This window comes from Leptonotus elevatus, chromosome 9 (genome assembly GCF_054856555.1).
Source record: "Leptonotus elevatus isolate MCC_2025b chromosome 9, RoL_Lele_1.0, whole genome shotgun sequence".
NCBI lineage: Eukaryota > Metazoa > Chordata > Actinopteri > Syngnathiformes > Syngnathidae > Leptonotus > Leptonotus elevatus.
In genome coordinates, this window is record NC_141247.1 from 14506287 (window position 1) to 14530958 (window position 24672).

Genomic DNA, 24672 nt, shown 5'->3' on the forward strand with positions numbered 1-24672 from the left:
TTTTAAAGTTGTAAAATTGTCTTTTTTTTGTGACTGAATAAACTATTAGACAGGTGATGTGTGTGTTATTTGTGATATTTTTACTAAGCTGCTCCTATCAATTTTTTATTTTAATTTTAATTTTTTTAGAATTCACCAATTTAATGATTATCACATTGAATAATCAATTAATCACTTGAAAAATTATGTTTTCTTTATTAAACAATAAACTTTGCATGGGGGTGCAGGTATTAATGTTGTCCTCTTGGGGTCACCATCCACACACGAGAACAAAATATTTAAGATGACAAGCACCTTTGATTGTTTTATTAGTGTGAAAGTGGCACGTTTCCATCATGTCAATTGTGTTAGTACAGAATAAGGTAAACAAGACAAGTTGATTTTCATTATAAAAAAGGAACAGTTTTGAAAGGTTCTGCTGTTACTAACAATCATTGACAATATATTGTATGTATGTACACTATAAACACAAATGTGGTAAATTAAATAAACTGTCAATTGCACAATTGGTCTCATAGATGACTAAAACAGTCAAACGGAAGAAAATATTGTGTTCGGTGATTTGAGCTCTTAAGGCAGTGGTGGCAAACAAGTGGCACGTGGGCCATATAAGGCAATTCTAAAAACACATCTGAACTGGTTTTAAAAAACAAAACAAAAAACAAAACAAAAAACAAAACAAAAAACAAAACAAAAAACAAAACAAAAAACAAAACAAAAAACAAAACAAAAAACAAAACAAAAAACAAAACAAAAAACAAAACAAAAAACAAAACAAAAAACAAAACAAAAAACAAAACAAAAAACAAAACAAAAAACAAAACAAAAAACAAAACAAAAAACAAAACAAAAAACAAAACAAAAAACAAAACAAAAAACAAAACAAAAAACAAAAGGTTGCCCATCTCTGTGGCTATAAAATCTTTGGCACCATGCAGCACCCTGTGCATTTTGAATGAACATTTTATTTCCTCTTATTGACCACTCCAAAGTAAGCCTTCTCGATTTCGATTTCGGCCGGACACGTCTGTTTGAACTCCTCGCGCTCGAAGGCGTTTTGCAGGTATCGCCACACGCCCGTCAACTGGGCCGGGATGTCGAAGCCGCAGTACTTCTTGGAGGCAACCTGGATTCAAACAAAAGAACAGCTCTCATTCGCTGACTTAGAACACACCTTTTGAAGCCTCACACATTCAAAGTCACATAAACTACTGTGCAGAACATGAAAATGGGGACAAAAATAATACCTGTGTTTCACATGTATATTTTGTATTAGGGTATATATGGTTGCTAATTTGCTTTGTAAAATTAATGTAATACCACCATAAGGAGGGGCTGCTACACTGTATTTATGCAGATCTTGAAAAAATTATTAATAACCGTCTGGCATTAATAAATGATTAATCCTTTATTGGTGTTTCAGAGATAAGTGAAAGCATATTTTTTAGGGGTGTCAGGCGATTACATTTTTTAATCGTAATTAATCACATGACTTCAATAGTTCACTCACAATAATTACAAATTTTACATCTCTTTTAAATTTACAAGAAAATGTACAATGAAAAAAGTCCCCTCCCCCTAAGTTTTCCTACTCTTATTAACATAAAAGTGGGAAAAAAAGAATAGAAAAATGGCTGCATCTTTCAGTCGTTGATACAGTAATTTCATAATAATTCCTAAAATTGAATTAAAGCTAAAAAACGAGTGTGACATTGATTTGTGTTGAGATCATTTTTGTGCCACTAGATGGCATGATTGCATTTGTAAGACGTTGGTGACATCTCAGTGCATTTTTCTTTTCATATTAAGAGCTATCTAATCTTTAACATGAAGTAACTTGTGAAATTCTGCATATTTTTTAAATTGTAAAATACAAGTTGACCCCAGTCTCCACAAATATATGCATTATTATCAAATGTATTATTGCTAAATTTTGACGTGGACGTGTCTGCTGCGTTGCGACTGGAATTCCCCCAGCTCAGGTTTTCCAAGTAAGGAGCGGTCATTAATCGTACGTTAAAAAAATGAGTGCCGTTAAAGGAACTTTAAATTAACTCAAAATTAATGCACTCATTTTGACACCCCTAATGTTTGTATTTGCCTTATGTTTAGAACCATATTCTTCCCACTGACTGTCTCACCCTGATGACGTGGAGTTTGGGGAGAAGGTTGCAATCGGCTAAAGTGAGGCGCTCCCCGTCCAGGAACTTCCTCTTGGAGACGGCGACGGTCTCTCTTGAGTTGTGGTCGATTTCCTCGGGCAGGGGAGAGTTCAGGTAATCGTCCAGACGCTTAAACTCCCGCAGCAGGTTTTTCTCCTGATCTGGAAGGTCAGACATAGCATTTTGGTCAGATCTTTTCATCCCTATCTGATAAAATGTCAACAATGCCCAAAAGGAAGCCGACTCACAGGCGTTGTTTGGTGTGTTCTTGATGAAGGCGGAAAACTTTGCAAAAATGTCAGCGCCCACGTCAAAGGACTCTTTGTTTTGAGGGCTGAGGTGAGGATACCTGCAAAGGGAGGATGTGTTTGTTTCTACATGGGACACTTTAAGTACAATGTAATTCCAAAAAGCAAGTTAAAAAAAAAAAGAATATAGTAGAGCGAGCGTTGCTAAAATCAGTCTGTATTGTAGAGGCGGTTCTGTCTCATGCAAATGAGCCACTGCTCACTGTTACCATGACGACTAGGGGCAACACTAGGGAGTGGTTACTTGTTGAACCCCAAGTCTAAAGATGCAAGCACCGTGATGAAAAACCCATGCAAGTACGGGGAGAACGTCAAGGCTAGTTCTGCAACTGTGCTGAACAAAAAAAGGAAGCTCCTATCTGTATTAGAAGTCTTTATAACAAAAAATTTGCCTTATTTATTGAATGACCCTCGTATGTTATAAGTGACCTCAATAGTCTAATCATGACATTCTGATTAATATTACATTTGATCTGAAGATGACATCATTGTTGCTCAGGTCTCAGGTAACAACCAATCACAGCGGTTGTTACCTGACACCTGAGCAACAATGATGTCATCTTCAGACAGTCGCCAATCACAGCTCAGCTTCAGAAAACAGGTGAGCTGTGATTGGCCGTTGCTTGACCCCTGAGCAACATTGATGTCATCTTTAGTCGACAGCAAGTGGCAAAATGACCGCCCTATGAAATACAAAAACGGCTGGATTTTGCTTCATAACTCATATTCTACAAATGTAATATTAATCAGATGAGGTCACATATAACACATATTATCGTCAAGATTTTTTTCTGGGTTGACTTCCCTTTGAAGCAGACATGCTAACCGCTAGCCCACCATGCTGCCTTTGATAGAACTCCTGTATTGGATCTCATCAGGCATATGAATATCCTACCTGGGAGGGGCCAGCGTTTGCTCGAGAAACTCCTCGATTTTGATGAAGTCTGTTTTGAGGGTGCCGTTGTAGAGCAGGAAAGGCGGGTTGGTCCCGGGGGCCAAGTCCTTCAGCTCCGCAGGCTTCCTGAAGTAAAGAAACAACTAATTGGTTTGTTGTGTATATATATATATATATATATAAATATATATATATATATATATATATATATATATATATATATATATATATATATATATATATATATATATATATATATATATATATATATATATAAAACACTACTAACTGTGGAGTAATAAGGCTACTCCCCCTCTTATTACTTGGACCAGTTATGTGTTGTGAAACCCTCAATTATCAGCGTCCATGCCAGGCTTCCTGATCCTGTTTTTCCACCAGTATTAACGCACAATGTGGGTAAGTTAAAGAAGGTGTTTGTTTGGAGGCGATACAGACCTCTTACACATGCTGATGGTGTGAAACATTTTGAGGGTGGAAAAACAACAACATCCCAGTTCCTCTCACTTAATAGAAGGTCTTTGAGGACATAACGCTGACGAGGAGAGGAAGAGGGGGCATGCTTACTTCCTCATGTCAACAGTGGTCACGGTGAACTTGACTCCTTTCAGCCACAGCACCATGAAGAGCCTCTGGCAGAAGGGACAGTTGCCCACGTTCTCGCCGTCATGACCGGCCTGCCGTACACACAAAGAGAAAATGAACTGATTTCCTTCCTGCTTGTTAACTTTCCAAGACACGTGTAGGGTGGGGTGTTTGCTGGACGGTGGGACACAGGCATTGTGTTTAGCGGAATAAGCGAATGTGTGCTCACAATATGACTGCACGGACTATTTAAAGGGGAAGGCAACCCCAAAATTGTCTTTCAATAATATGTTGATGCGACTCCAAGAGTCTAAATAGGGCATCCTGATTAGTATTGCATTTGTAGAATATGAGTTAAGCAACAAAATCCCCCCATTTTTATCCATGTGTGTGTGTGTGGGGGGGGGGGGGGGGGCATTTTGTCACACTTGCTGTTGACTGAATAATGAGGGACTAAATACGTATGGCCTCATAAAACTTTCCAACAACTCCCTTACATGACATCACTTGAGACCTCAGTCGAGGGGTGTCCTAATATTTTTGTTCAGTGTCACTACAGTGTTTTATCTAATCTTCATGTATGTATGTATGTATGTAGAGGTGAAATGTTAAAAAATCCCAAATCTGAGTAAACAGTAGAACATGGCAGGAACTTGAATAGGTCAAATTTACTTAAAAATATATCAAGTAATTTATCAAGTGCTTATAAATGGTTTATTACCAATTTATAAACCCTTTATACCCCTCTATCCCATTTTATTGTCTGTATATGAAAGCGGGTTTGCCTATGTCATGTTTTAAACAGCTGAGACTCTCAAGACAACTCGGCTTTAATGCCAAATAAAGCCAGACAACATCAGTCCCTCCCTTCCTTCTCACACAGCCAAGAAAGCACATTTCACAACTCTTTGGTATTTTGCAGCTTGGGTGCTTTTGGGAATAACCTTCCAGGGACGTACCCCACCCAAACTCAGTCGTCCTGTGACCTTCGATTGACTAGGCGCGATAGAAAATGGTTGTTTTGTTAGGAAACAAGGAGCCATTTTCTTGACTACATGTGCATGATTGGGTGGGTGTGCCTGCGTGAGGCTTTGGGGGCCCGACATCACAAGCATGCTCTCTGCTCACTTGGGCTGTGATAAGGTCGTGCCTGTGCTCTGATAAAACAGAGCGACCGCTCAGCTGATGGATACAAATATTAAAACGTCAGAAGTGCATGCAAGCAAATCAAAAGGAGTGGTTATTTCGTTTGGTTATATTTATTCTATGTCTGGCCTTTCATCACATTTTTTAAATAATATAGGCTAATTATTGGCAGACAGCCTTTTTCCAAATAAAAAAAAAAATCTGCGGAAAACCATGTTTTTTTAAAAGTTCAAAGTGTTATAAGAAAAATGAAAATACTGACCTTAACAAATAACTCAATACTCGGCTCCTTGTCTGAAAGTTGTCGCAGTGCCATGCTGTCCCCAAAAAAGGCTTTTTATTTACGTCAAAAAATTAAAATAAAACTAAATACTAGAACTAGAAAAATAAGGCAAAAGAGCAACAAGAGGTTCAAGCAAAGGATGTCAGGAGAGTGTCGAACACCTCAGGGCTGCTGGTTGTTTGGAAGCTATATCGCCCTCAAACATATGACAAGTCAGTGGAGGGGGAGGACCCAGAGAAGGGGCGGGTTAGACGCTCTTATAAAATCTATGAGGATGGCTTAAAATAGCCACATATGCACATTTTGCAATACGCAGGAGCCGATACAGCCGTGACCCAAAACACAAATTTTCCGTGTTCTATACTCGCATTCCAATACTGTGACACATGTAAGGGTGGTATGGGCTGGAATACTTTCACCATTTATTACAAATCATATAATTGGACATGGAGAGGAAACATCAAATCTTATGTTTAAAACAGTGGTTTTCCAGATTTTTACATCGAGGACCACCTAAAAAAAACTATTTTTTAATTATTTTTTTATTTTTTACTCTCCTAATGTCACCATATTGAGCTGTATTTTTATTTGTATGTAGTATAGTAGTCCCAATTTTGATTCCTAAAATGCACTTTTATTATCACTGTAAACCATGTTATATTATGGACATGCAATTGGAATATAGGAAATTAAAAAAACACAATTTTCCATTAAAATGTATTGCACACACAAGTTAAATAAAAACTTCACTTGAATAAATTTTTAAATACAAACAAACAGTTCCAAAAGATGAAATTAAATTGTATTGCACTTTAAAATTGTGCATAGTTTAAACAATTAATTACTGCAAGTAATTCTATCATGCAAGAATTTAGAAAGAAATCACTCGCAGGTAAAACAATGCTTAGGGTTGTCAGAAAATTCATTGTAGACTGACATTCATACGGAATGAGGTGCCTTGAGATACAAGGAACCTGACTTAGAAGTTTTTCGAAATACAAGCTGTCATTTTGTCGATTTTTAAAAATTTCTCTTTCAAAATATTCAGATACTAGATTGAACTTTACTGTTACTGATTACTGTTAAAATAAACATACAGCAAACAATTAAATATGTATTTAACAACCACATAGATTTGCCTTAGAACAGTCTGCTTAGCTTAAAGCTGATAAACAATGTAAAACATCATATCTAGGATAATGAGCAAAGCATATGTAGATAGATGACAACAATGCTCACAGGCATAAATTATTTATCCTCTGCGAAGAATGCTCAATAATACTTCATCTTACTGAGGAGTAGTAGCTGTCCCCATGGAGATCTGGGTGCGTGTTTAACACTGCCCCCAGGTGGCCATTACATGCATACCAGAAGAAGAAGCACATCATCCATTAAACTGCATTGAACACATTTTATTAATTCTATGCAGAATTCAATTAGAATATTATATCATTTAACTAGCTGCCCTGCGATTGGCTGGTGACCAGTCCAAGGTGTACGCATCTTCTCGTCCAAAGTCACCCGGGATTGGCTCCAGCACACCCGCAACCTCTAATGAAAGAAATTCGATAGATATTATTTGGTATTTTTATTAGAATGTAATTCATAACAAAACGTGACCTGATATTCCTCGCAGGCCTCTGAATGATTTGAGTTCATATCCATTAATTTAATACATTAAGATACAGTATAGTTGTGGTATTTTCTAAATCCAGTTCTATTTTTAGGATTTGTCAACTTAAAGGGTGAGTATGGGCAAAAAAAAAGAGCAACATTTTCAAAACGTAACATAAAAAGGCATAATGATATGAACCAATTTTTTTTGCCCTTTTTTTTGTCATACAAAATGAATAAATGTCATTCTGCAATGACTGGATTAAGTGGCAATCCCTTAACAATAGTAGTACATTAAGGAGACCTGAATGCGGAGGTACACTTAGTTTGGGGATTTACTGTAAGTGGGTATGCTTTACTATAAATTAAGTACGTGGAATTTAAAACTCCCTTCTTCAGTACTTCCTCCCCTTACAACGAATTTGAAGAAAAAAGGCACTAAATAATACCAAGTGCCAACTACGTTCTGCTTATCTGCCCCGCTAATGATTTGAGGAGTTTTTATCACTTGGTGGGAGCGTGACGAATATGAACATATCACGTTGAAATTCCTAAGAACACCTTAAAATTAACGATCCACTACCGGAACTCGAAGGGAGGAAAGGTTCCTGCTATCTGGATTATGTGGCTCACGGTATTCCAAGATAGCTGGACTAGTTAGCCAACTTGAATGGAATTTGCCTGCCCAATAATGAGGGAGTGCCGCAAATATTGAATGAAATGATAAGCCGTCATTATATTGTCCACTCTGCTGCCATGGAGGGAGTGTTTATTCGAGATTGTGTGACAAATGATTCCATTCACCATTCATCTGAGGAAATGTATGGCGTGTCAAGTGTTTGGTCGCCATGACAATAGCATGCTTGAGGAAGAAAAGCAAAACAAATGTTCACATAGAAAATGAAAGTGCTGATTTTGGCATTGTTGTAAGGATATTCCCTCAGTTGGAATTTCCAGTCTTCCTGGAAACATCAGGAAAAACGGGAAATGCGAGAGCTCTCCAATGACCTTTCACTTGCCCCTCTCTCTCCCTCTCATAGACAAAACGATACCAAGGTGCTATCTGGTTAAGAGGCACTCACATATCTCTGCTGCGCACACACAGCAACTGGAAGTAACATCCTGAAAAAAATGTCTTATCTCAGCGAACAGGACCTTCTATGTTGACAACAAGAGAAACTGGATTTTTACCTTGAAGAAAAAAATAAATCCTGCATCCAAGATAAAACTGAAATGTCAAATAACAAAACCAGCACCATGACAACGTGTAATAAACAGAAGTGTGAGAGAGCAGATTTGTGCAACGGCAGAGTCATCATTACATCTCTCGCTCAAAGTCAGCTGGGACAAACTCCATTGACCAGTAAATTCTAAAGAATGTGAGAAAGAAAAGTATAATACAAATAAGATATGTCTGCATTACGCACATCTTAGTTTTTGCGTCACTTAGCTTATTATCAAATACCGTAAAAAGAAAAACCTTTCTGGTTTACTCCATTTCACAGAAATAAAATGCATTTGTGTGAAAGGTCAAATTGAATAATATTTCAGAAATACAGAGCAAACATGTCAACAAGAGTGACGTAACATTAGTTCGTTATTCTCAGTTAAAAGTGCCCTTATGTTTAAAACAATGGCGTCATTGATCTCTGCAGGGCCATTAACAGAAATGCAAGACCAGATTACAACAAAAGAGCACAATGACAGCGCTGAGGAGGTTCGGCTGCTTTCTCTGTTTTTTGGCTCTCGGGATCAATACTGCCAAGTCGGCCCCTGATTTCTCTTGTAAGTACTCTTATGGTCATCTATTGTTTTACAAGTAGAAAGCAGAAAATTGATATAACTACGCAGAGATAAGCAGAATGAGAGTTAACCTTCCAGTTATGTAGTGTTGTAGAACTGACTCATTTGGAAGTGTTTTTTTTGTGGAAGCAGTTCATAAAATAGACGGATGTATATATTTTAATTGTTGTTTTTCCTGGCTTTGTTATCCTCCCCTCCACACTCTCATTTCTTTATGGATTATATATTAGATATGTAAATTCAGTAGCCAAACAACAGACATACAGGGGGGGCAAATTTTTTTAATTTTTCAGATTTATTTCTTTTCAATACTCTATTCCATACTCATCATTCTCGCATATCATCACCGTTTTAAAATAATGGCACAAGTCATATTTTCACACAAAATATGTTTGTATTATTGCGCCTTAAACACCTCCTCGGGTTGCTGGTCACCTCTGCTAAAATCGGCTGCATCCTTAGTTAAACATATCATTCAATTCTACCCATGAAACACAATCAGTAATTAGTTTTTTTTTTGTGTTTTCTGAAAACACACACACACACACACACACACACACACACACACACAAGCATCCGCTATTTCACCCCAATTTAACACATAAACATAAAGCGGGGATAATTGTTTCATCTTTAAAATATAAACAGGACATTTTAAAAAGTAGAGACGATGTGTACTTCTGTTTGATATAATTTTTATTGTATTGTGACTTGTGAGCATTGTTTTGATATATCGACTGTGTTTGTGAAAAAGGTTACAATGTGTGTGTGTGTGTGTGTGTGTGTGTATGTTTTCATGCTCTGGAAGGCCTAATAATAGTTCATTGTGAGCTAGTGCCTGGTACTGCCCAAAATAAACAGACAAACACGCATGCGCGCACGCGCGCACACACGCACACGCTTGTCTATTGTTGTGTCTTATTTACATGTGTGGTCATCGTCCAATAAATCTCAAAGCGCTCCACCCAACAACTGCGACACCGCCACCCATTTGGCAATTGGGATTTAAAAATGGCGTAGTGTCATGCAATAATTCAAATGTCATCATTGACACAAACCTTCTTACTCAAAGCTCAACCATGTTTTTGAATGAAGTGAGCACAAACATTTTGTAGTTATGTCATAAGGCAGGTTTCTCTTTTCTTTCGCAGTGTATCTCCACAGTGTTCTGAAAAACCACACGGCTCATGCTTGCGAAGGGGAAACACTCACCATTGAGTGTCCTGCCAGGACGTCCGTGGCCGTCTTATCAGCCTTCTTTGGACGGCGCGTTCCTCAACACTATTTGTGTCCCAGCCAGGAGACAAATCTAACCGAGGACGTCGAGTGTTCCTCTCCGGTCGCTATCAAGGTGATTGCTAAATTTTCGTGCTAATAAGGCACATTCACTGTTGTGGGAAAATGATTGTGTTTTGAGTGGTTTTGTTTTTCCCGATGCAGAAAGTGCTGTCAGAGTGCCAGGATGAGCGGTCATGTCAAATCCCCGTTCTTGGCCCCGTGTTTGGGCAGGACCCCTGCCCACTCACCAGCAAGTACCTACTGGTGTACTACAAGTGCAGACCAGGTAAGTAGCGGTAGGAGATGAGTTGAGATTAGTATGGCCGCTGGCGAGTAATCACAATTTTCTGCCATTCCTGCAATGACAAAAACTAAAATGTTTTGTAATTTAGTGTCACAAATTTGTGTAGTATAGAGGGTTAAAAAGCGGTTTGAGCTCTGAAAATGGCCAAAATAGCTTCCAAAATAGAGTTCCTGTGTCTTTTTGGCTGCAGATTCTAGAGACTTATTAATTGAAACAGCCTCTGGGGGTTGAAGTTTTAAGATTTTCGAGGGTACTACCAATTTTCCACACCTGCCAGACCTACAGTTCACCAGGATCAACACACCTGCACGTCCTGTGTCAAAAAGACTCAGGGTTGAATCCTCATCTGTTGTCATGAAAACACAGTGTAGTGTTGTCCCACTATTGGAAGTGAATGGGGATAGAGTCCTGCCACAAATTGAGAAAATAAGCCCCTAAAAAGGTTTAAACAAGTGGTGCCTTGAGATACGAGCTTAATTCGTTCTGTCTGACCACACTAGTAACTCAAAACACTTGCATCTCAAATTATTCTTCTAAATTGACTTGAATGGAAATGCCATTAATCCATTACATGAAACAGCCGTAATTCTTGACATGCTTTTTAATAAGAAAACAAGCACGCTATAATATTGTACTTTATTAAAAAAAACATACATTAATGATATAAATAGAATGTGAAGAGTTCAACAACTTTTGCCGCATTTCTTGCGTTAATTCAATGAACAATGTGCTGCTCTCTTTGGTTAATGATATAAATAGAATGTGAAGAGTTCAACAACTTTTGCCGCATTTCTTGCGTTAATTCAATGAACAATGTGCTGCTCTCTTTGGTGTGCACACCTTGGCCACTTGGGGGCAGTATGGCGACAGTGACAGCTCCTCAGAAAGTTGCATTAGTCGTTTTTCGCAGAGGATAAAGAATACCTGCCTGTGAGTATTATATTGTCTGTCTACATGTGTTGCGCCATGGGACTAAAGCAATGTGGTTGTTTCAGTGTGCTATACTCATTCCTTTTATGTGTAACTTGGGTGTCTTTCTGTGTTTTGCAGTTCACCACCGCACGAGACTGGTTTGCGAGAATGAACGCTTGAGGTTGTCGTGTAAGAATGACAGCGTGCTGGCTATCTACTCAGCCACTTTTGGACACCTGCTGCATGGAAGCCCCCTGTGTCCTCAGGGACAGGGCACACTGGTGGACATGGGTCAGCAACACTCACAATGAAGCATACCCAGCGGTGTTAATTGTGTTGTTGATGAACCAGACATAGTTTTGTTTCACTCCCCTCATAGTGAAAATCAGTGGCTGTGCTTTTGATTCTTAATACTACCAATATCACATGACAACATTTCAACATGTAATACATCTTAGGCTACTCACCAGAGATGCTGATTATTAAACATATTCATTCAGATCGCTCCAGATGTGTTTTGCCAGTTGAACTTTCTTCTAAAAAATATTCAAATTGCGTTTGTGCAAATGTAGGTCAGTGTTTCTGATAGTGTGCTGACTTCCCACCACTGGTGAAAATGCTACAATTGTGCATTTCAGAGTGCCTGTCGGCATCTGCTCTGAGGAGAGTTTCGCGTCGGTGTCACGGCCGAGCGAACTGTTCAGTGCTGGCTGACACTCAAACCTTTGGGGACCCGTGTTTCCCCGGCACCAGGAAACACCTGCGAGTGTCCTACACTTGTGGTGAGCAGCTAACTGTCATTTGCATGCTTTTTTTGTAACTGAGACTTGACATGACACTTTACCTCCACCAAGCGCAAAAGTGTGAGGGTGGGAGATGTATTAAATAAATAATAATAAATCAATCTAACTTTCTAATCTCTCTCTCTCTCTCTCTCTCTCTCTCTCTCTCTCTCTCTCTCTCTCTCTCTCTCTCTCTCTCTCTCTCTCTCTCTCTCTCTCTCTCTCTCTCTCTCTCTCTCTCTCTCTCTCTCTCTCTATCTCTCTCTCTCTCTATCTATCTCTCTATCTATCTATCTATCTATCTATCTATCTATCTATCTATCTATCTATCTATCTATCTATCTATCTATCTATCTATCTATCTATCTATCTATCTATCTATCTATCTATCTATCTATCTATCTATCTATCTATCTAAGTGCCCAGGTATCTTATGGAAGACGTTGGTAGAGGGACAACAGATCCTTTCATGATTTCAGACTACACACACGGTGAGTGTAAACGGCATCACCACTACTACACTGCTGCATGCAAGTTTTTGGTAGCACGCAGTTTGATTGGCGTCTGAGCCTAGGCCCCTCTTGCCTGCAGGTGGATGGTACACTGGCCCCACCTACAGGCCTCAAAATGTGCTACTAACCAACTCTCTGGAGATGATAGAAAAAATGTTGGGTATGTGCACTGAGTTACCGACACACGCCTTTAAAGTGGTCATTTTACAGTATATGTTTTTATAACTTTTAAGGCACTTGATTTATTTTAAAGGTCTATAAACACACATTTAAACACTTATTGAGAGAGAGAGAGAGAGGGAGAGAGAGAGAGAGAGAGAGAGAGAGAGAGAGAGAGAGAGAGAGAGAGAGAGAGAGAGAGAGAGAGAGAGAGAGAGAGAGAGAGAGAGAGAGAGAGAGAGAGAGAGCGAGAGATAGAGAGAGAGAGAAAGAGAGAGAGAAATGGATAACACAAAAATATTGTTCAGATAGTGGAACAGTGTACCAATCCCTCTGCAAGTTAACAGTTAACAAATCCTATTTGTCCAAACTATATATTACTATATAACTACAAATACTCTTCAGCAAAAACTAGGCTGTTTGAATTCTTTTTCTTTCAAATTTAGTGTTAAACAACATACTGTGCCTCCATCTAGTGGTCAATATTTGCATTACATACATAATAAACAGGCGGCAGAACAAAATAGTTAAAAACTATACAAAAACAAGGGCTGTGAGCAAGGTCCTAGGAGTGTGCTGTAATTCTTGATCCTTGGGATATTATATATATATATATATATATATATATATATATATATATATATATCCAGAATAAAGGTCTATATGATAAAATATGAGTGACCAAACTAAAAGTGACTAACATAGGTACTGTGCATTCTAGAAACGGCATAGTAACTGACGACATTACCATCATAAGGAACATAGCAACTGCATAAGCAACTGTCAACATTAATATCATTACACAATGACGCAATGACCCAACCCAGAAACAGTCACATATGACAAATGACAAACCCAATACACAGTCATAACAATATGAATTATATTAAGACATTTTAACTGTTTTAAATTGCAAGGAAAAAATCCCCCACAAATGTGACAAATGTGTCCTGTCATAAAATGATGAACAACAACTGAAGGTCTTGCTGTTTATACCAGATTGGTTCAATTATAAGGGCTCTTTTTTAAGCACTTTCTTGTTGATTTGGTTTTATAGTTGCATGCATCAAATATATGTTATATAAGTCATTTACGATATACCCGCATTCCTTTTCAGGGGTACCTGAGCGAGTGGCTTTGTATTTCGTCTCCGGGATCTGCGCTGGTCTGGTTTTCCTGCTCTGCTTGTTTGGAGTACACTCCACACTTGTGAAGGACGTGAAGGAGCTGGTGTCGGATCTCCATGACGAGCTGAAAGAATCAAGAAGACAGCACAAGGACCTCACAGGGGACCTCTTCGACGATGACGAACTCTCGCTTTCGGACGCTTCGTCATTTCGCCGCCTCACTCAGTCGTATCGCACGGCGGACATGCTCGCTGCCCACACGCTGACGGTGGAGATGATGGCACAGGGTGGTCAACACGCTACAGGGCTGCCCAATGGAGACATTTGGCCACATTCGGACACCAACCCTTATGCCATTCATCAGATTACAAAATACAACAATTAACTTTTCTTTTAACCCTTAGCTACTGTTTGGAACAAATATGACCCATTTTGACAGTTGGCAGCAATAAAAAAAACAACAAGCTGTAAATTCATGGACTGTGAAATTTGATGAATTTTCCAAAGTGTCCCAAAAGACACAAACATTTGTACATCTGTTACATAGTAGGCCTATAGTAGGCAAATCGTGGAATAAGGGGGAATCTTGAAATTATGAAATCTTCATGGCAGTAGTCGATGCCAGCTGACTGGGCGAGAGGCGAGGTACACGGCGATTTACAACCAATTTCTCTGACTCCCCTTTGGCTTAGCCTACTTGCTGCTTTTTATTATTATTAAGCATGGAGCTACTCCACACAAAAGGAGAAACCAAATCAATCACAAATCCCATTTATGTAATGCTCCACTCATAATAATGACAATAAAATGTATATTTGAATCATTGAGTCAGTAAATGACTCATTTTAGGCGTCTCTCACAACCTTATTAAAGATGGCTGTTTTATGTGAACGCCTCAGTGGCACACATTCATGATATTGCATCCACCCATCCATTTTTCATAACATGTATCCTCATTACCTGACTTGGTGAGAGGTAAAATGCATCTATACAACGGCAAAAAATATTATTTAAGGGGATGTCAATCCAAAAATAACATGATGTGCCCGCACTAGTCAAAACACGGCTGTTAAATACAGTACAGGCCAAAAGTTTGGACACACCTTCTCATTCAATACTATGCTTTATTTTTATGACTATGTACATTGTAGATTCTCACTGAAGGCATCAAAACTATGACGACAACTATGACAACTAACAAACACATGTGGAGTTATGTACTTAACAAAAAAAAGGTAAAAATAATAAATATAATAAATAAATAAATAGCCAACCTTTTTCTCTGATTACTTTTTTTTTTGTGCACATCCTTGGAATTCTCTCGATGAGCTTCAAAAGGTAGTCACCTGAAAGAGTTTTCCAACCATCTTTAAGGAGTTCCCAGAGGTAAGAATGCCAAAAATGCAAAAATGTAACCAGAGCATGTTTGGAAGAATCTATAATATAAAACATGTTTTCAGTTATTTCACCATTCTTTTTTTGTTAAATACATAACTCGACATCAGTTCTTACAGAGTTCTGATGCCTTCAGAGTGAATCTATAAAGTAACCAATCATGAGAATAAAGCAAACGCATCGAATAAGACCTGGATTGGCTGGCAACCAGTTCAGGGTGTACCCCGCCTACTGCCCGAAGGCAGTTGGGATAGGCTCCAGCACCCCTGTGACCCTTGTGAGGAATAAGCGGTTAAGAAAATGGATGGATGGATGGCATTGAATAAGAAAGTAAGTCCAAACTTTTAGCCTGTACTTTAAGCAGCAAAATATAAAATATTTTTATACATCTTTGGAAGCGGCCATTTTGCCATTTGTTGACATCACATTTGCTCAGGTAATGACCAATCACGGCCCAGTTTCACAAAACAGGTGAGCTCTGACGGGTTGTTACCTGAGCCCTGAGCAACTGTGATGTGATTATAAGTTGGCAGCAAGCGGTAAAATGGCCGCCCGAGATGGATAAAAACAGGTGGATTTTGCTGTTTTACTCATATTCCACAAACGTAAAAGGATTTGCAGTACTTTTATCGTATTTGTAACATACATTTTTCGAATGAGGAAACTAATACACGATTTCACAAACCATGTTATATTTTAATTTCACAACATTACATTAACAAATCAAAAGACTAAAATTAATAGTTTCTCACATTTCACTGTACATCAGTCAGGTCACATTCAGGTTTACAGATAAGATGCGGATTTTGTAGCACAAATTATTTTTGAACTTTCCCAAGCCCACTCTTTTTGTCCATCTTCCTTTACTGTCTCAATGCCCCCACATATAAACAAATCCCAGCAGCTAGATCATTTTGTGTTGACCACATAGAGAACCATTATTTTTCAGAGACGGATAAATAGTCATCATCTACAGTCACATGTTATAAGATGGCTCCGTACAGTCTTTTGCAACCACTCCCTTGTCTTTTTCCTTACCAAAGGAGAAAGAAAAAACTCCCATCTCATCTCCTGCTTCCCCTCCCTTGACAGCTGTGATGAGACAACCCCGCTGGCAGTCTATGTGGCTGCCAGGCAGTATGTTGGGAGAAGGAGAGGGAGTTGTAGTCCAGGTGTACAATGCCTCGCCCTCAGGGCACGATGGTAGACCCGTGCTGAGGTAGCTGGGGCTCGGGCTTGCCGAGGACGGCAGAGTGCGCTGACTGCCGTTCACGCAGCCGGGGGTTTGGTCATTGGAGCCTTTGCGTGAATGTCCGGAGGAGCTGAAGGTGGAGGAACGGTAATTATATGAACTCCACCTGGGCCGTTTGCGTTGATGACACTGGCATCGGAGGATGCGGATGAAGGCCAGTTTAAACTCGCGGTTGTAGCAAGGGTAGATGATGGGATTCAGGCAACTGTTGAAGTAGCCCAACCAGAAAATCACCTTGAAGAGGACCTCAGGTGGGCGTAGGTTCACATTGAAAGAGCCTGCACAATAAGACAGAGAGCAAAACATATCACTCATTGGGTGGCAGTCGATCAGTAGTTTCCAGCCAGTGTACTGTGGCACATTAGTGTGCTGTGACTGTGAGAGGTTAAACATATACAACTAATGGTATCTTTGTACAGCTAAGTGAACGACGTACAGGCAGAAAGCTTAAATTATATTCCACTAGATGGCAGAGTGTACAAAAGTGATCTGCATATCTATTTTATGTCACCTTTCTGTTTGGAGGTGTGCCATCAGAGTTCGGATTTTATCTGCATAAAAATGGCCTTGAAAGTTACATTGTTATTCAAAAAACAATTTAAAACTGCGAGTTTGCACATCAATATTTTTGTTCAGTGATGTTTGAAGAAGAAGAAGACAAAAAGAAAAATATCACCGGTGCAAATATTAATGGACCTGCACAAAATGTTGAATTTCATAAAGTGCATGCAACTTTCCTCACATTTTTTTTTTAACTCCGTGCATTCGTATTATATATTTACAGTAGGTTCCAAAATATGTCTTGAGTAAATCGGGTCCAAGTGCAAGTCAAGCTGATGTAACTATTTTCCTAGCCACTAGGGAGCAGCATTGTCACAAAAAGCAAAACGGCACAATCAGAGCTACCCAGTGACCAATCAAGGTTCCTGTTTCGACCACACACAATAACAGTGAGAGACAGGAGTGCCACACGAAATGTTCTCAACCAGCCTGAAAATGTTCATTTATTTACTACACATTTATCTGGCTCTATCTATGAGGAGAGGTCTATGGAGATGAAGCAGAACAATGCACTTCCACTAGATGGCAGAATATTACAATATAATACAGTAAATACAGCATATTGAACCCCGCATATTCTCGGCTTGGCATTCAATGAATTTTCCTTTTTGCTGTGATATATTGTTGTAATGTAAATAGCTGTATAAAGTTTGGGAAACATTGTTTTAGTGGTCGAGACCAGTCACTGCACACAATCGTATGCAGAGGACATTATGTTGTGTAGAGAACCTGAACATTACCATTAAATGTTGACATTGAAAACAAAATACTAATGTACTGACATCGAAATAAAATATTGGTACGGCCAACTTGCACTCAACCAAATTCTAATTTAAATGGTAAAACCTAATAGCAGTGTTCTGGCTTTCTAGTGCTGTACATTTAAATGATTTAAATTACGAGAAGGAAATGCAGACCTCTGCCAAAGTGAGTGTTAGTTTTGCTGAGTAGCGAATGAAAATGTCTGGCTCTGGCTCAACATGTAATGGCTTATTTCATTTAGGCTGCTGCGAACGTCATAAAACAGCTGTCTGTGTAATTTGGTGCAATTTTGCTTATCAAATGGCAATAAAAAATTGACCTCAGCAGAAAAGCTGCTAATGCTATGATTAATTTAAACCTAAGTCAAATGAATTGGGACCTGCGCTCAAAGTGATAGTTGCTCTTTCCTTTCAAATAAGGCAGTTTGGTGCCCCTCCTTCATTGAGTCAAGCATTTCTCTCTAATGTTATTATGCAATTGTAAATAATAATATGATGCAGCCGGTGATCTCAGACACTACTTACTGTATGTCAGCTTACGCACTCTTATCTCCTCATGTTCCTTCCTGTTGATGCTCATCCATCTTGTGGAAATGAATGTCTCAAAAGAGATTAGTTTTGACTAGACGTTCGACCAGGTAAAAGCAGGTCTAAATTGTGGCGCAGGTGGTTTACTGTAACGCAATTTTGTTGAATTTAATTCACGCACAGTTGGATGGATATATTCTGTGCTCCGCTTGTGTTGGATAGGTCATCGTATTCTGCTCAAAAATTTGACATCAGCATGCATGAAACCCTCTGAATCATTGTATAATTCAGTTAATTCAATGCATTATTGTCATTATTATCATCTTTATTATATTCTTAAAAGCACCCCACTGACCGTGGCAAAACTGGGCCTGCTTTACATTATCCTTAAGTGGAGATAGTCTTGCAGTTCTTTATAAACATACTGATCTGCTCCAGCGAGCGAGTCCCGTTATGCTTCCGCCATATAGCCAGTGCGGCTCACCTGTATTGAATTTAAAGGGAATCAAGTCGTGTGTGTTCACACCCACAGAAAAATGCATTAAAAAGTCCCCTCAACATTCTACACAATGGTAGTAAACAATGTAAAAAAAACCCATACAGCTGTAATAAAAGAAAATGGGAACATTTTGAATAGGGATGAATACTTTAAAAAAAACACTGTACATACAAAACTGCCTTTCGAGAACTTGGCAGCTGGGTTTCATAACCATGCCCTAATTACAAATAATCGATCTTAATCTAAAAGGACAGAACTATTTGCTCTTCCAGGTCGCTCTCCAATAAAGCACAACATGATGACATTTATGGAAAATTGGTGTTAACGTCCCAGCAACCTGTCCTATCAACCGTACAGCTCCATGACCCGTGGCCAATTTTACTCTCTGTTGCTTAGATTTTATAGAACATTTGTTAGCTTTCTTCCTTCCCTAAAATGTTTCTATTGGCCTTGAAGCGCACAGAAATAAGAATATTAATTCTAAAGTCGCGCTCGCACAGATACAATTGATTCACACATTTAGCTGTTTCTGTCACATTTAGAGGCGCTCTGCTTGCACCATTAAATGTGAGCCTTTCACAGGACATTAGTGCCTGTTTGGGGTGTTAAAGAGCTGCGGGGATGGTGTGCCGTCAAGTAACACGTGTATCCCCTGAGGACTAATGATTCCTCTCCTGCTAATGAGATTTTTGCATCTCATTGAAAGTAAATATAGAAATATCCATTTTGGGTACTATGTTTTTTTCTACTTGGAGTGGAATTGAACTGAAACTAGTTTTTCTGACAAATCTGTTGGTGTGTTGACGCTAAGTGAACGTGTTTAATTTTCAGGAAACTTGCCTTCAGTAATATGCCCTTAAAAAACGTCCTTTAGACATTTGTATACCAAATGTTGCTCCAGGTTATCGGCATAAAAGGACATTGCACTGATTTAAAATCTGATAAGGGGCGACTTTTGCCTCCTGGAGTATAAATATGTAAGATTTATATTGACATACAGTGAAATGTTTATTCAAGTATTTTTTTCCCCAATAACTGCATATCAAAGTCAGCAGTCACACGGCTGTAAAGTGCCACATAATCACAAAATAATTGTGAAATGTAGTCCAATCGATCCAATACGCATAAAAGTGCCAACTCCATGCAACAGAGATGTCAAGTAATTCTCACAAACAACAGTTAAACAACTAAATATTGTATCAGTGATTAATAGAAAAGAAAAGTCTTCAAGAGTTTGTAAAAACAAAAACGCAGTTAAAAAGTTAAAAGTGGTCCCGATGTTAAGTCACTTGACAGCCCGAATCAGCGTGCTCTACCACAGACAGTGTAGAGAAATGCCCTCAGAATGTTTTTTGGCAGTTGGTCGTTCAGTGCTGAATAAACACATCCCCCCACCCCCCCAACTTGTCCCCTGACTGTGTGCTTCGTGAAGCTTCTTCCATCTCTAAATCACAACTTGAGTATTTGTTTCCTGCTTTTAGCTTATGACAATGACTGGAGCTGGCTAAGGAATGTCACCTGTGGGACTCTGTTTAGTGAACTTGTGGAAGCTACACTGTCCTTACATGACCACACTGAATCATTTCTGTGCTACTTACTGTAAATGATTACCACCATAACAGTGCTACAAAAGGTCAATGACCTGATTTTTTAAATCTTGTATAGGCTACATCATTCTTGGAATGCTTGTTGCCCTGATTTTGTTAAGTGTGCACTTAAAATAAAAAAATAAAAAACAATTTGGTATACTGTTAAGACGAAAATGATTCCTCCCCTGGAAAACCTTTGCATTATTAAAGTAGTTAACAGCTGGCAATAGACTATAAAATGACGTTTTAAGAAATATAGAAAACGTCGTACAAATATTCCTTCTCAATGCAGGCACTATGAAGTGCCTTTGCTCTCCTCGTCAGAGGCACTCAGTCATCATGAAAATGGAGCAGAATAATGAAACCCAGGGGTCTTGTTACAAGTAGCCAACCATTTGCCCACATACCAGTGCAATAATTCTCATATAATTCCCATCATATTATGGGTGTACTTGGAGGTTGTTAAGCTTTAACGTGCCTATACAGTCATAGTGAAATAGGAACTGAAATAAACACCTTTCATACATTCAAAATATATTTTTTAAATGGTACATAGTCAGCTTGCTAACTGAATCATGTTGCTAAGTGAAGGTACACATTAGCTAACATTAGCCCAAAAAAATTCCACCCTGTCAGTCAGTATGCTAATATATTTTGCTGTTTGTATGTACTTTGTCTGCATTCAATTAATGGATCAACAAGTGTGGAAGCTTGTCCAATCTGCATTTTTAACAGCAGAACATCTACTTAATACAAAAAGAAGAAGCTTAAGAGAAAATCGCAAATTTTGGGGGTGGAAAGCCACATTATGATAATTTTGATTCACAATTCCAATGTTCTATTTTGATCATTCTTTCAATTTTATCTCAATTTCTAAGTTTAATATTAGACTTGCAAGTTTAAGTTTAATGTTAGTTTAATGTTTTATTTCGCGAGGAATGGCATCCACTAGCAATTGAAAGACATTTTGTGTGTTAAAATATGGTTGAACAGTCAAATAAGAGTGTGCAACATGCATTTTCGAGTAACTTCAATAAAAAATATACTAACTGAAAATCACATTTGGATATGCAAAAATTAAATTGTGTTACAGGCAGTGCGCGTATTGCACAATTTTATAATCTATTATTTTATATGTTGCTGGTATTTTGATATATAATAAAAAAAATTCAACTTGAAATCTATGTAATTCCAGTTCTCTGGTCAGATATGCACATTTAAAATGATGTCAACTATTTCAGAAGACCCTTTAAACTACACTGGTTTTCGGACACTCCTTTGTCAGCAGCATCACAGTGCTTGGCGGTGACCCAAAAAATCCATCCGTATATCAACCGGTGGGAGTCCACATGGCTCACTGCCTGAGTGCTTTTCTCATTTACTCGGGGAATACTGGATATGTTGTTCTAATGAGGTTCAGGTAAACCATGAAGAATTGCTAGACTCCCGTAAACAATGAATGTCCCTAAATGGGAGGCCAAACAATCAATAATAAAACTGCACTCAACATTGCAATCATTTAAAATCCCTTCAGCACATTAATGAACAGTGTGGTTGTACCAAAGTGAACTGGTCCATGTCAACAAGTACTAGTTACCACCCCCAATAAATCTAATGAGGTCCAATGTGATTTACAGTATGTAAATATCAGCTTCATAATATGTTCATATTCACATGGTTGCAGGTAGTGACTGTAGAAATGCACTGCATCCTCTCTATAAAATTTGGACTTTATCATAATCAATAGAGAATGCCCCAATACATTTACATAATTTGAGATGCGAACATCATATGAGTAAATACTTTTCCACGGTAAACAAATTTAAAGCTTTATGTTGAAAACCAAAATATTTATTTCTGAGAATTCCGCCAGAATATTCAAACAGAAGAGATTTGGCATTTACAGTTTTGTTCCTGGGATCCTTCTATCTTTGCTGAAATCTCATTTTCTGCCTTCCTTTCAATTCCCAACCCTTCCTTTCTTCCTTTCTTATTCTCATTCCTTCCTTCGCTTAGTCATGCTTTTTACACATGAATCCTTAGACTACTGCTGAAAAGCTTGCCTGTATCTTTCTGCCTGTCTTTGTCTATCAAAAATTAACTATACTCAGAAACCTCTTAAACACCCCAAAAAACCTCCCACATACCAAAAAAAAACACATTCCATCTCTCTCTCTCTTTCTCTCTCTCTCTCTCTCTCTCTCTCTCTCTCTCTCTCTCTCTCTCTCTCTCTCTCTCTCTCTCTCTCTCTCTCTCTCTCTCTCTCTCTCTCATAGACACACAGTCACACACACACACACACACACCCAAAAAACACTTGCAACAAACTCAAACAACAAAACCAAAAACTCACACATAGCTAAACACCTCTCATTAAAACTCACAAACTCCAGGCAATTATCTCTCGTATACCTCTCTCACATAAAAAACAATCACATTGCATGGAAGAAAAAACTCCCACTCACAAAAACCTCTCACGCTCAACACCTCTTACATTTAGGCTACTTAGCCAAAAACGTTTACACTGAGCAATACAACTAAACAACACCGAAACCTTTCACTCACAACAACAAGCCTGTCTCAGGCTAAGCTAAAACCCCGTTATCTCACAAAAACGTTCTTATGTTTCTGAAATATGCGTGCACAGTGCACACTAAAGAAGGAAACATGACCAAACACATACAAAAACCTTTCATAGAAAAATAGTGTTCACTTTTTTGTGAGTGCAGGCTATGCTGTAAAAATAAAATAAAAAATGGATGTCATAATTGTGTTTACTAGTTTGACAAGTTTAACGACGGGAATTTACCTATGGGCAGGGCGAGGAAGAAGGGCAGCCAACAAAGTGTAAACATTCCCACCACAACTCCCAAAGTCTTGGCCGCCTTCTTCTCCCGAGAGAACTTGAGCAGTTTGACCGTCAAGGAGCTTCTGGCCTGATGTCCGCGGCCCTTGCCGCCGCAAGCTGCCGGCTCGTCGTTCACCTGAGAGCCCTTGTGGATCCTCAGGGTCAACTCGCTGGAGTTCATCCTCTCGCGCATGACCCCGGCCTCCAAGTTCTTCGTGGTTCGTTTGGCCACGATATACACCCGGCAGTACATAGCCAGAATGACGACCAGGGGAATATAGAAGGAGCCGAGGGAGGAGAAGAGCGCGTAAAAGGGCTCCTCGGTGATGAGGCACACTGTGTCGTCCGGCGACGGCGGCTGCTTCCAGCCGAGCAGGGGTCCGATGGAAATGACCAGGGCCAGCACCCACACCCCGAGCATGGCCAGCAGCGCCCGCTTTTCCGTCACGATGCCCGGGTACTGCAGCGGGTGACTCACGCCGATGTAGCGGTCGATGGAGATGACGCACAGGCTCATGATGGACGCGGTGCAACACAGCACGTCCACCGCCGCCCAGATGTCACAAAAGATCCTCCCGAACACCCAGTGGTCGAGGATCTCCAGGGTGGCCGAAACCGGCAGCACCGTGGTGCCCAGCAGCAGGTCGGCGATGGCCAAGTTGATGATAAAGTAGTTGGTCGGCGTGCGCAGGTGCCTGTTGCACACCACCGAAAGGATGACGAGGATGTTGCCTGCGATGGCGAAAACGATGAAAGCCCCCAGCACCAAGCCGAGCGGGATGGCCCGGCTGAGCTCCACTTGGGCGGGCTCCGTGCGGTTGACCCCCGAGGTCTCATTTCCCCATAAATCCGTGACATTGTCAGTGCTCACGCTCATTTTGACCAAACGGCAACTCCATAGCAGGCTTCACATGTCCGGCGTGGCTCGCTGCAACTCACACAACTTGCATAGTTGAAATGCTCGCGTGAAGCGTCGTCCCTCTTCTACTGCAGTCCTGCTGCTCCGTGGACAAGTGAGCGTGGGGTGCGGTGGGGGGGAGAGCCAGCATGTCACCCACTCACACAACACATCACCATATACACAGCGCGAGAGGAGACTTTGAAGCATGTTTAGTAAAGTCTCCCCAATACATGCCCCTCTATTTGTGCATCATTGTGGGAGGGGGCTTCATACAAATGCTAGCAAGACAGGATGGAATGTAATTTTTGTCCAAAGTGCATTTGCCGGTTTGAGGTCCTTGCATAAACACTATAGATGGAAGTAAAGAATTAAAAGATTGAGCCAAGGCACATACATATTTTGCATTAGAAAAACCTCACTGCGCAACAAAAATGTCACCAATAATGGATG

At 39.5% G+C, this 24672-nt stretch overlaps 3 protein-coding genes across 4 annotated transcripts; 1 reads left to right on the top strand and 2 right to left on the bottom strand.

Annotated features, from left to right (window-relative positions):
• Positions 1-291: 291 nt before the first annotated feature.
• On the bottom strand, positions 292-5587 carry clic2 (CLIC family member 2). The gene is made up of 6 exons (XM_086084625.1): positions 5377-5587; positions 3951-4060; positions 3366-3491; positions 2411-2511; positions 2142-2323; positions 292-1126 (listed from the first exon to the last, which is right to left on the bottom strand). The coding sequence occupies exons 1-6, from the start codon at positions 5428-5430 to the stop codon at positions 965-967; spliced, it is 735 nt and encodes a 244-aa protein (XP_085940751.1). The 5' UTR covers positions 5431-5587; the 3' UTR covers positions 292-964.
• A 3100-nt stretch (positions 5588-8687) lies between these two features.
• LOC147168492 (protein eva-1 homolog C) lies at positions 8688-14708 on the top strand. 2 transcript variants are annotated; one of them, XM_086085110.1, is made up of 8 exons: positions 8688-8796; positions 9966-10165; positions 10255-10378; positions 11447-11599; positions 11947-12090; positions 12510-12581; positions 12682-12762; positions 13879-14708. In XM_086085110.1, the coding sequence occupies exons 1-8, from the start codon at positions 8712-8714 to the stop codon at positions 14271-14273; spliced, it is 1254 nt and encodes a 417-aa protein (XP_085941236.1). In that variant the 5' UTR covers positions 8688-8711; the 3' UTR covers positions 14274-14708. The 2 variants fall into 2 exon arrangements, with proteins under 2 accessions (XP_085941236.1, XP_085941237.1); XM_086085111.1 differs by lacking the exon at positions 12682-12762.
• A 1289-nt stretch (positions 14709-15997) lies between these two features.
• LOC147168493 (alpha-1A adrenergic receptor-like) lies at positions 15998-24406 on the bottom strand. Its single transcript, XM_086085751.1, has 2 exons — positions 23283-24406; positions 15998-16813 (listed from the first exon to the last, which is right to left on the bottom strand). Exons 1-2 carry the CDS (start codon positions 24196-24198, stop codon positions 16260-16262), a joined length of 1470 nt encoding a protein of 489 aa, XP_085941877.1. The 5' UTR covers positions 24199-24406; the 3' UTR covers positions 15998-16259.
• Between the last annotated feature and the right edge of the window lie 266 nt (positions 24407-24672).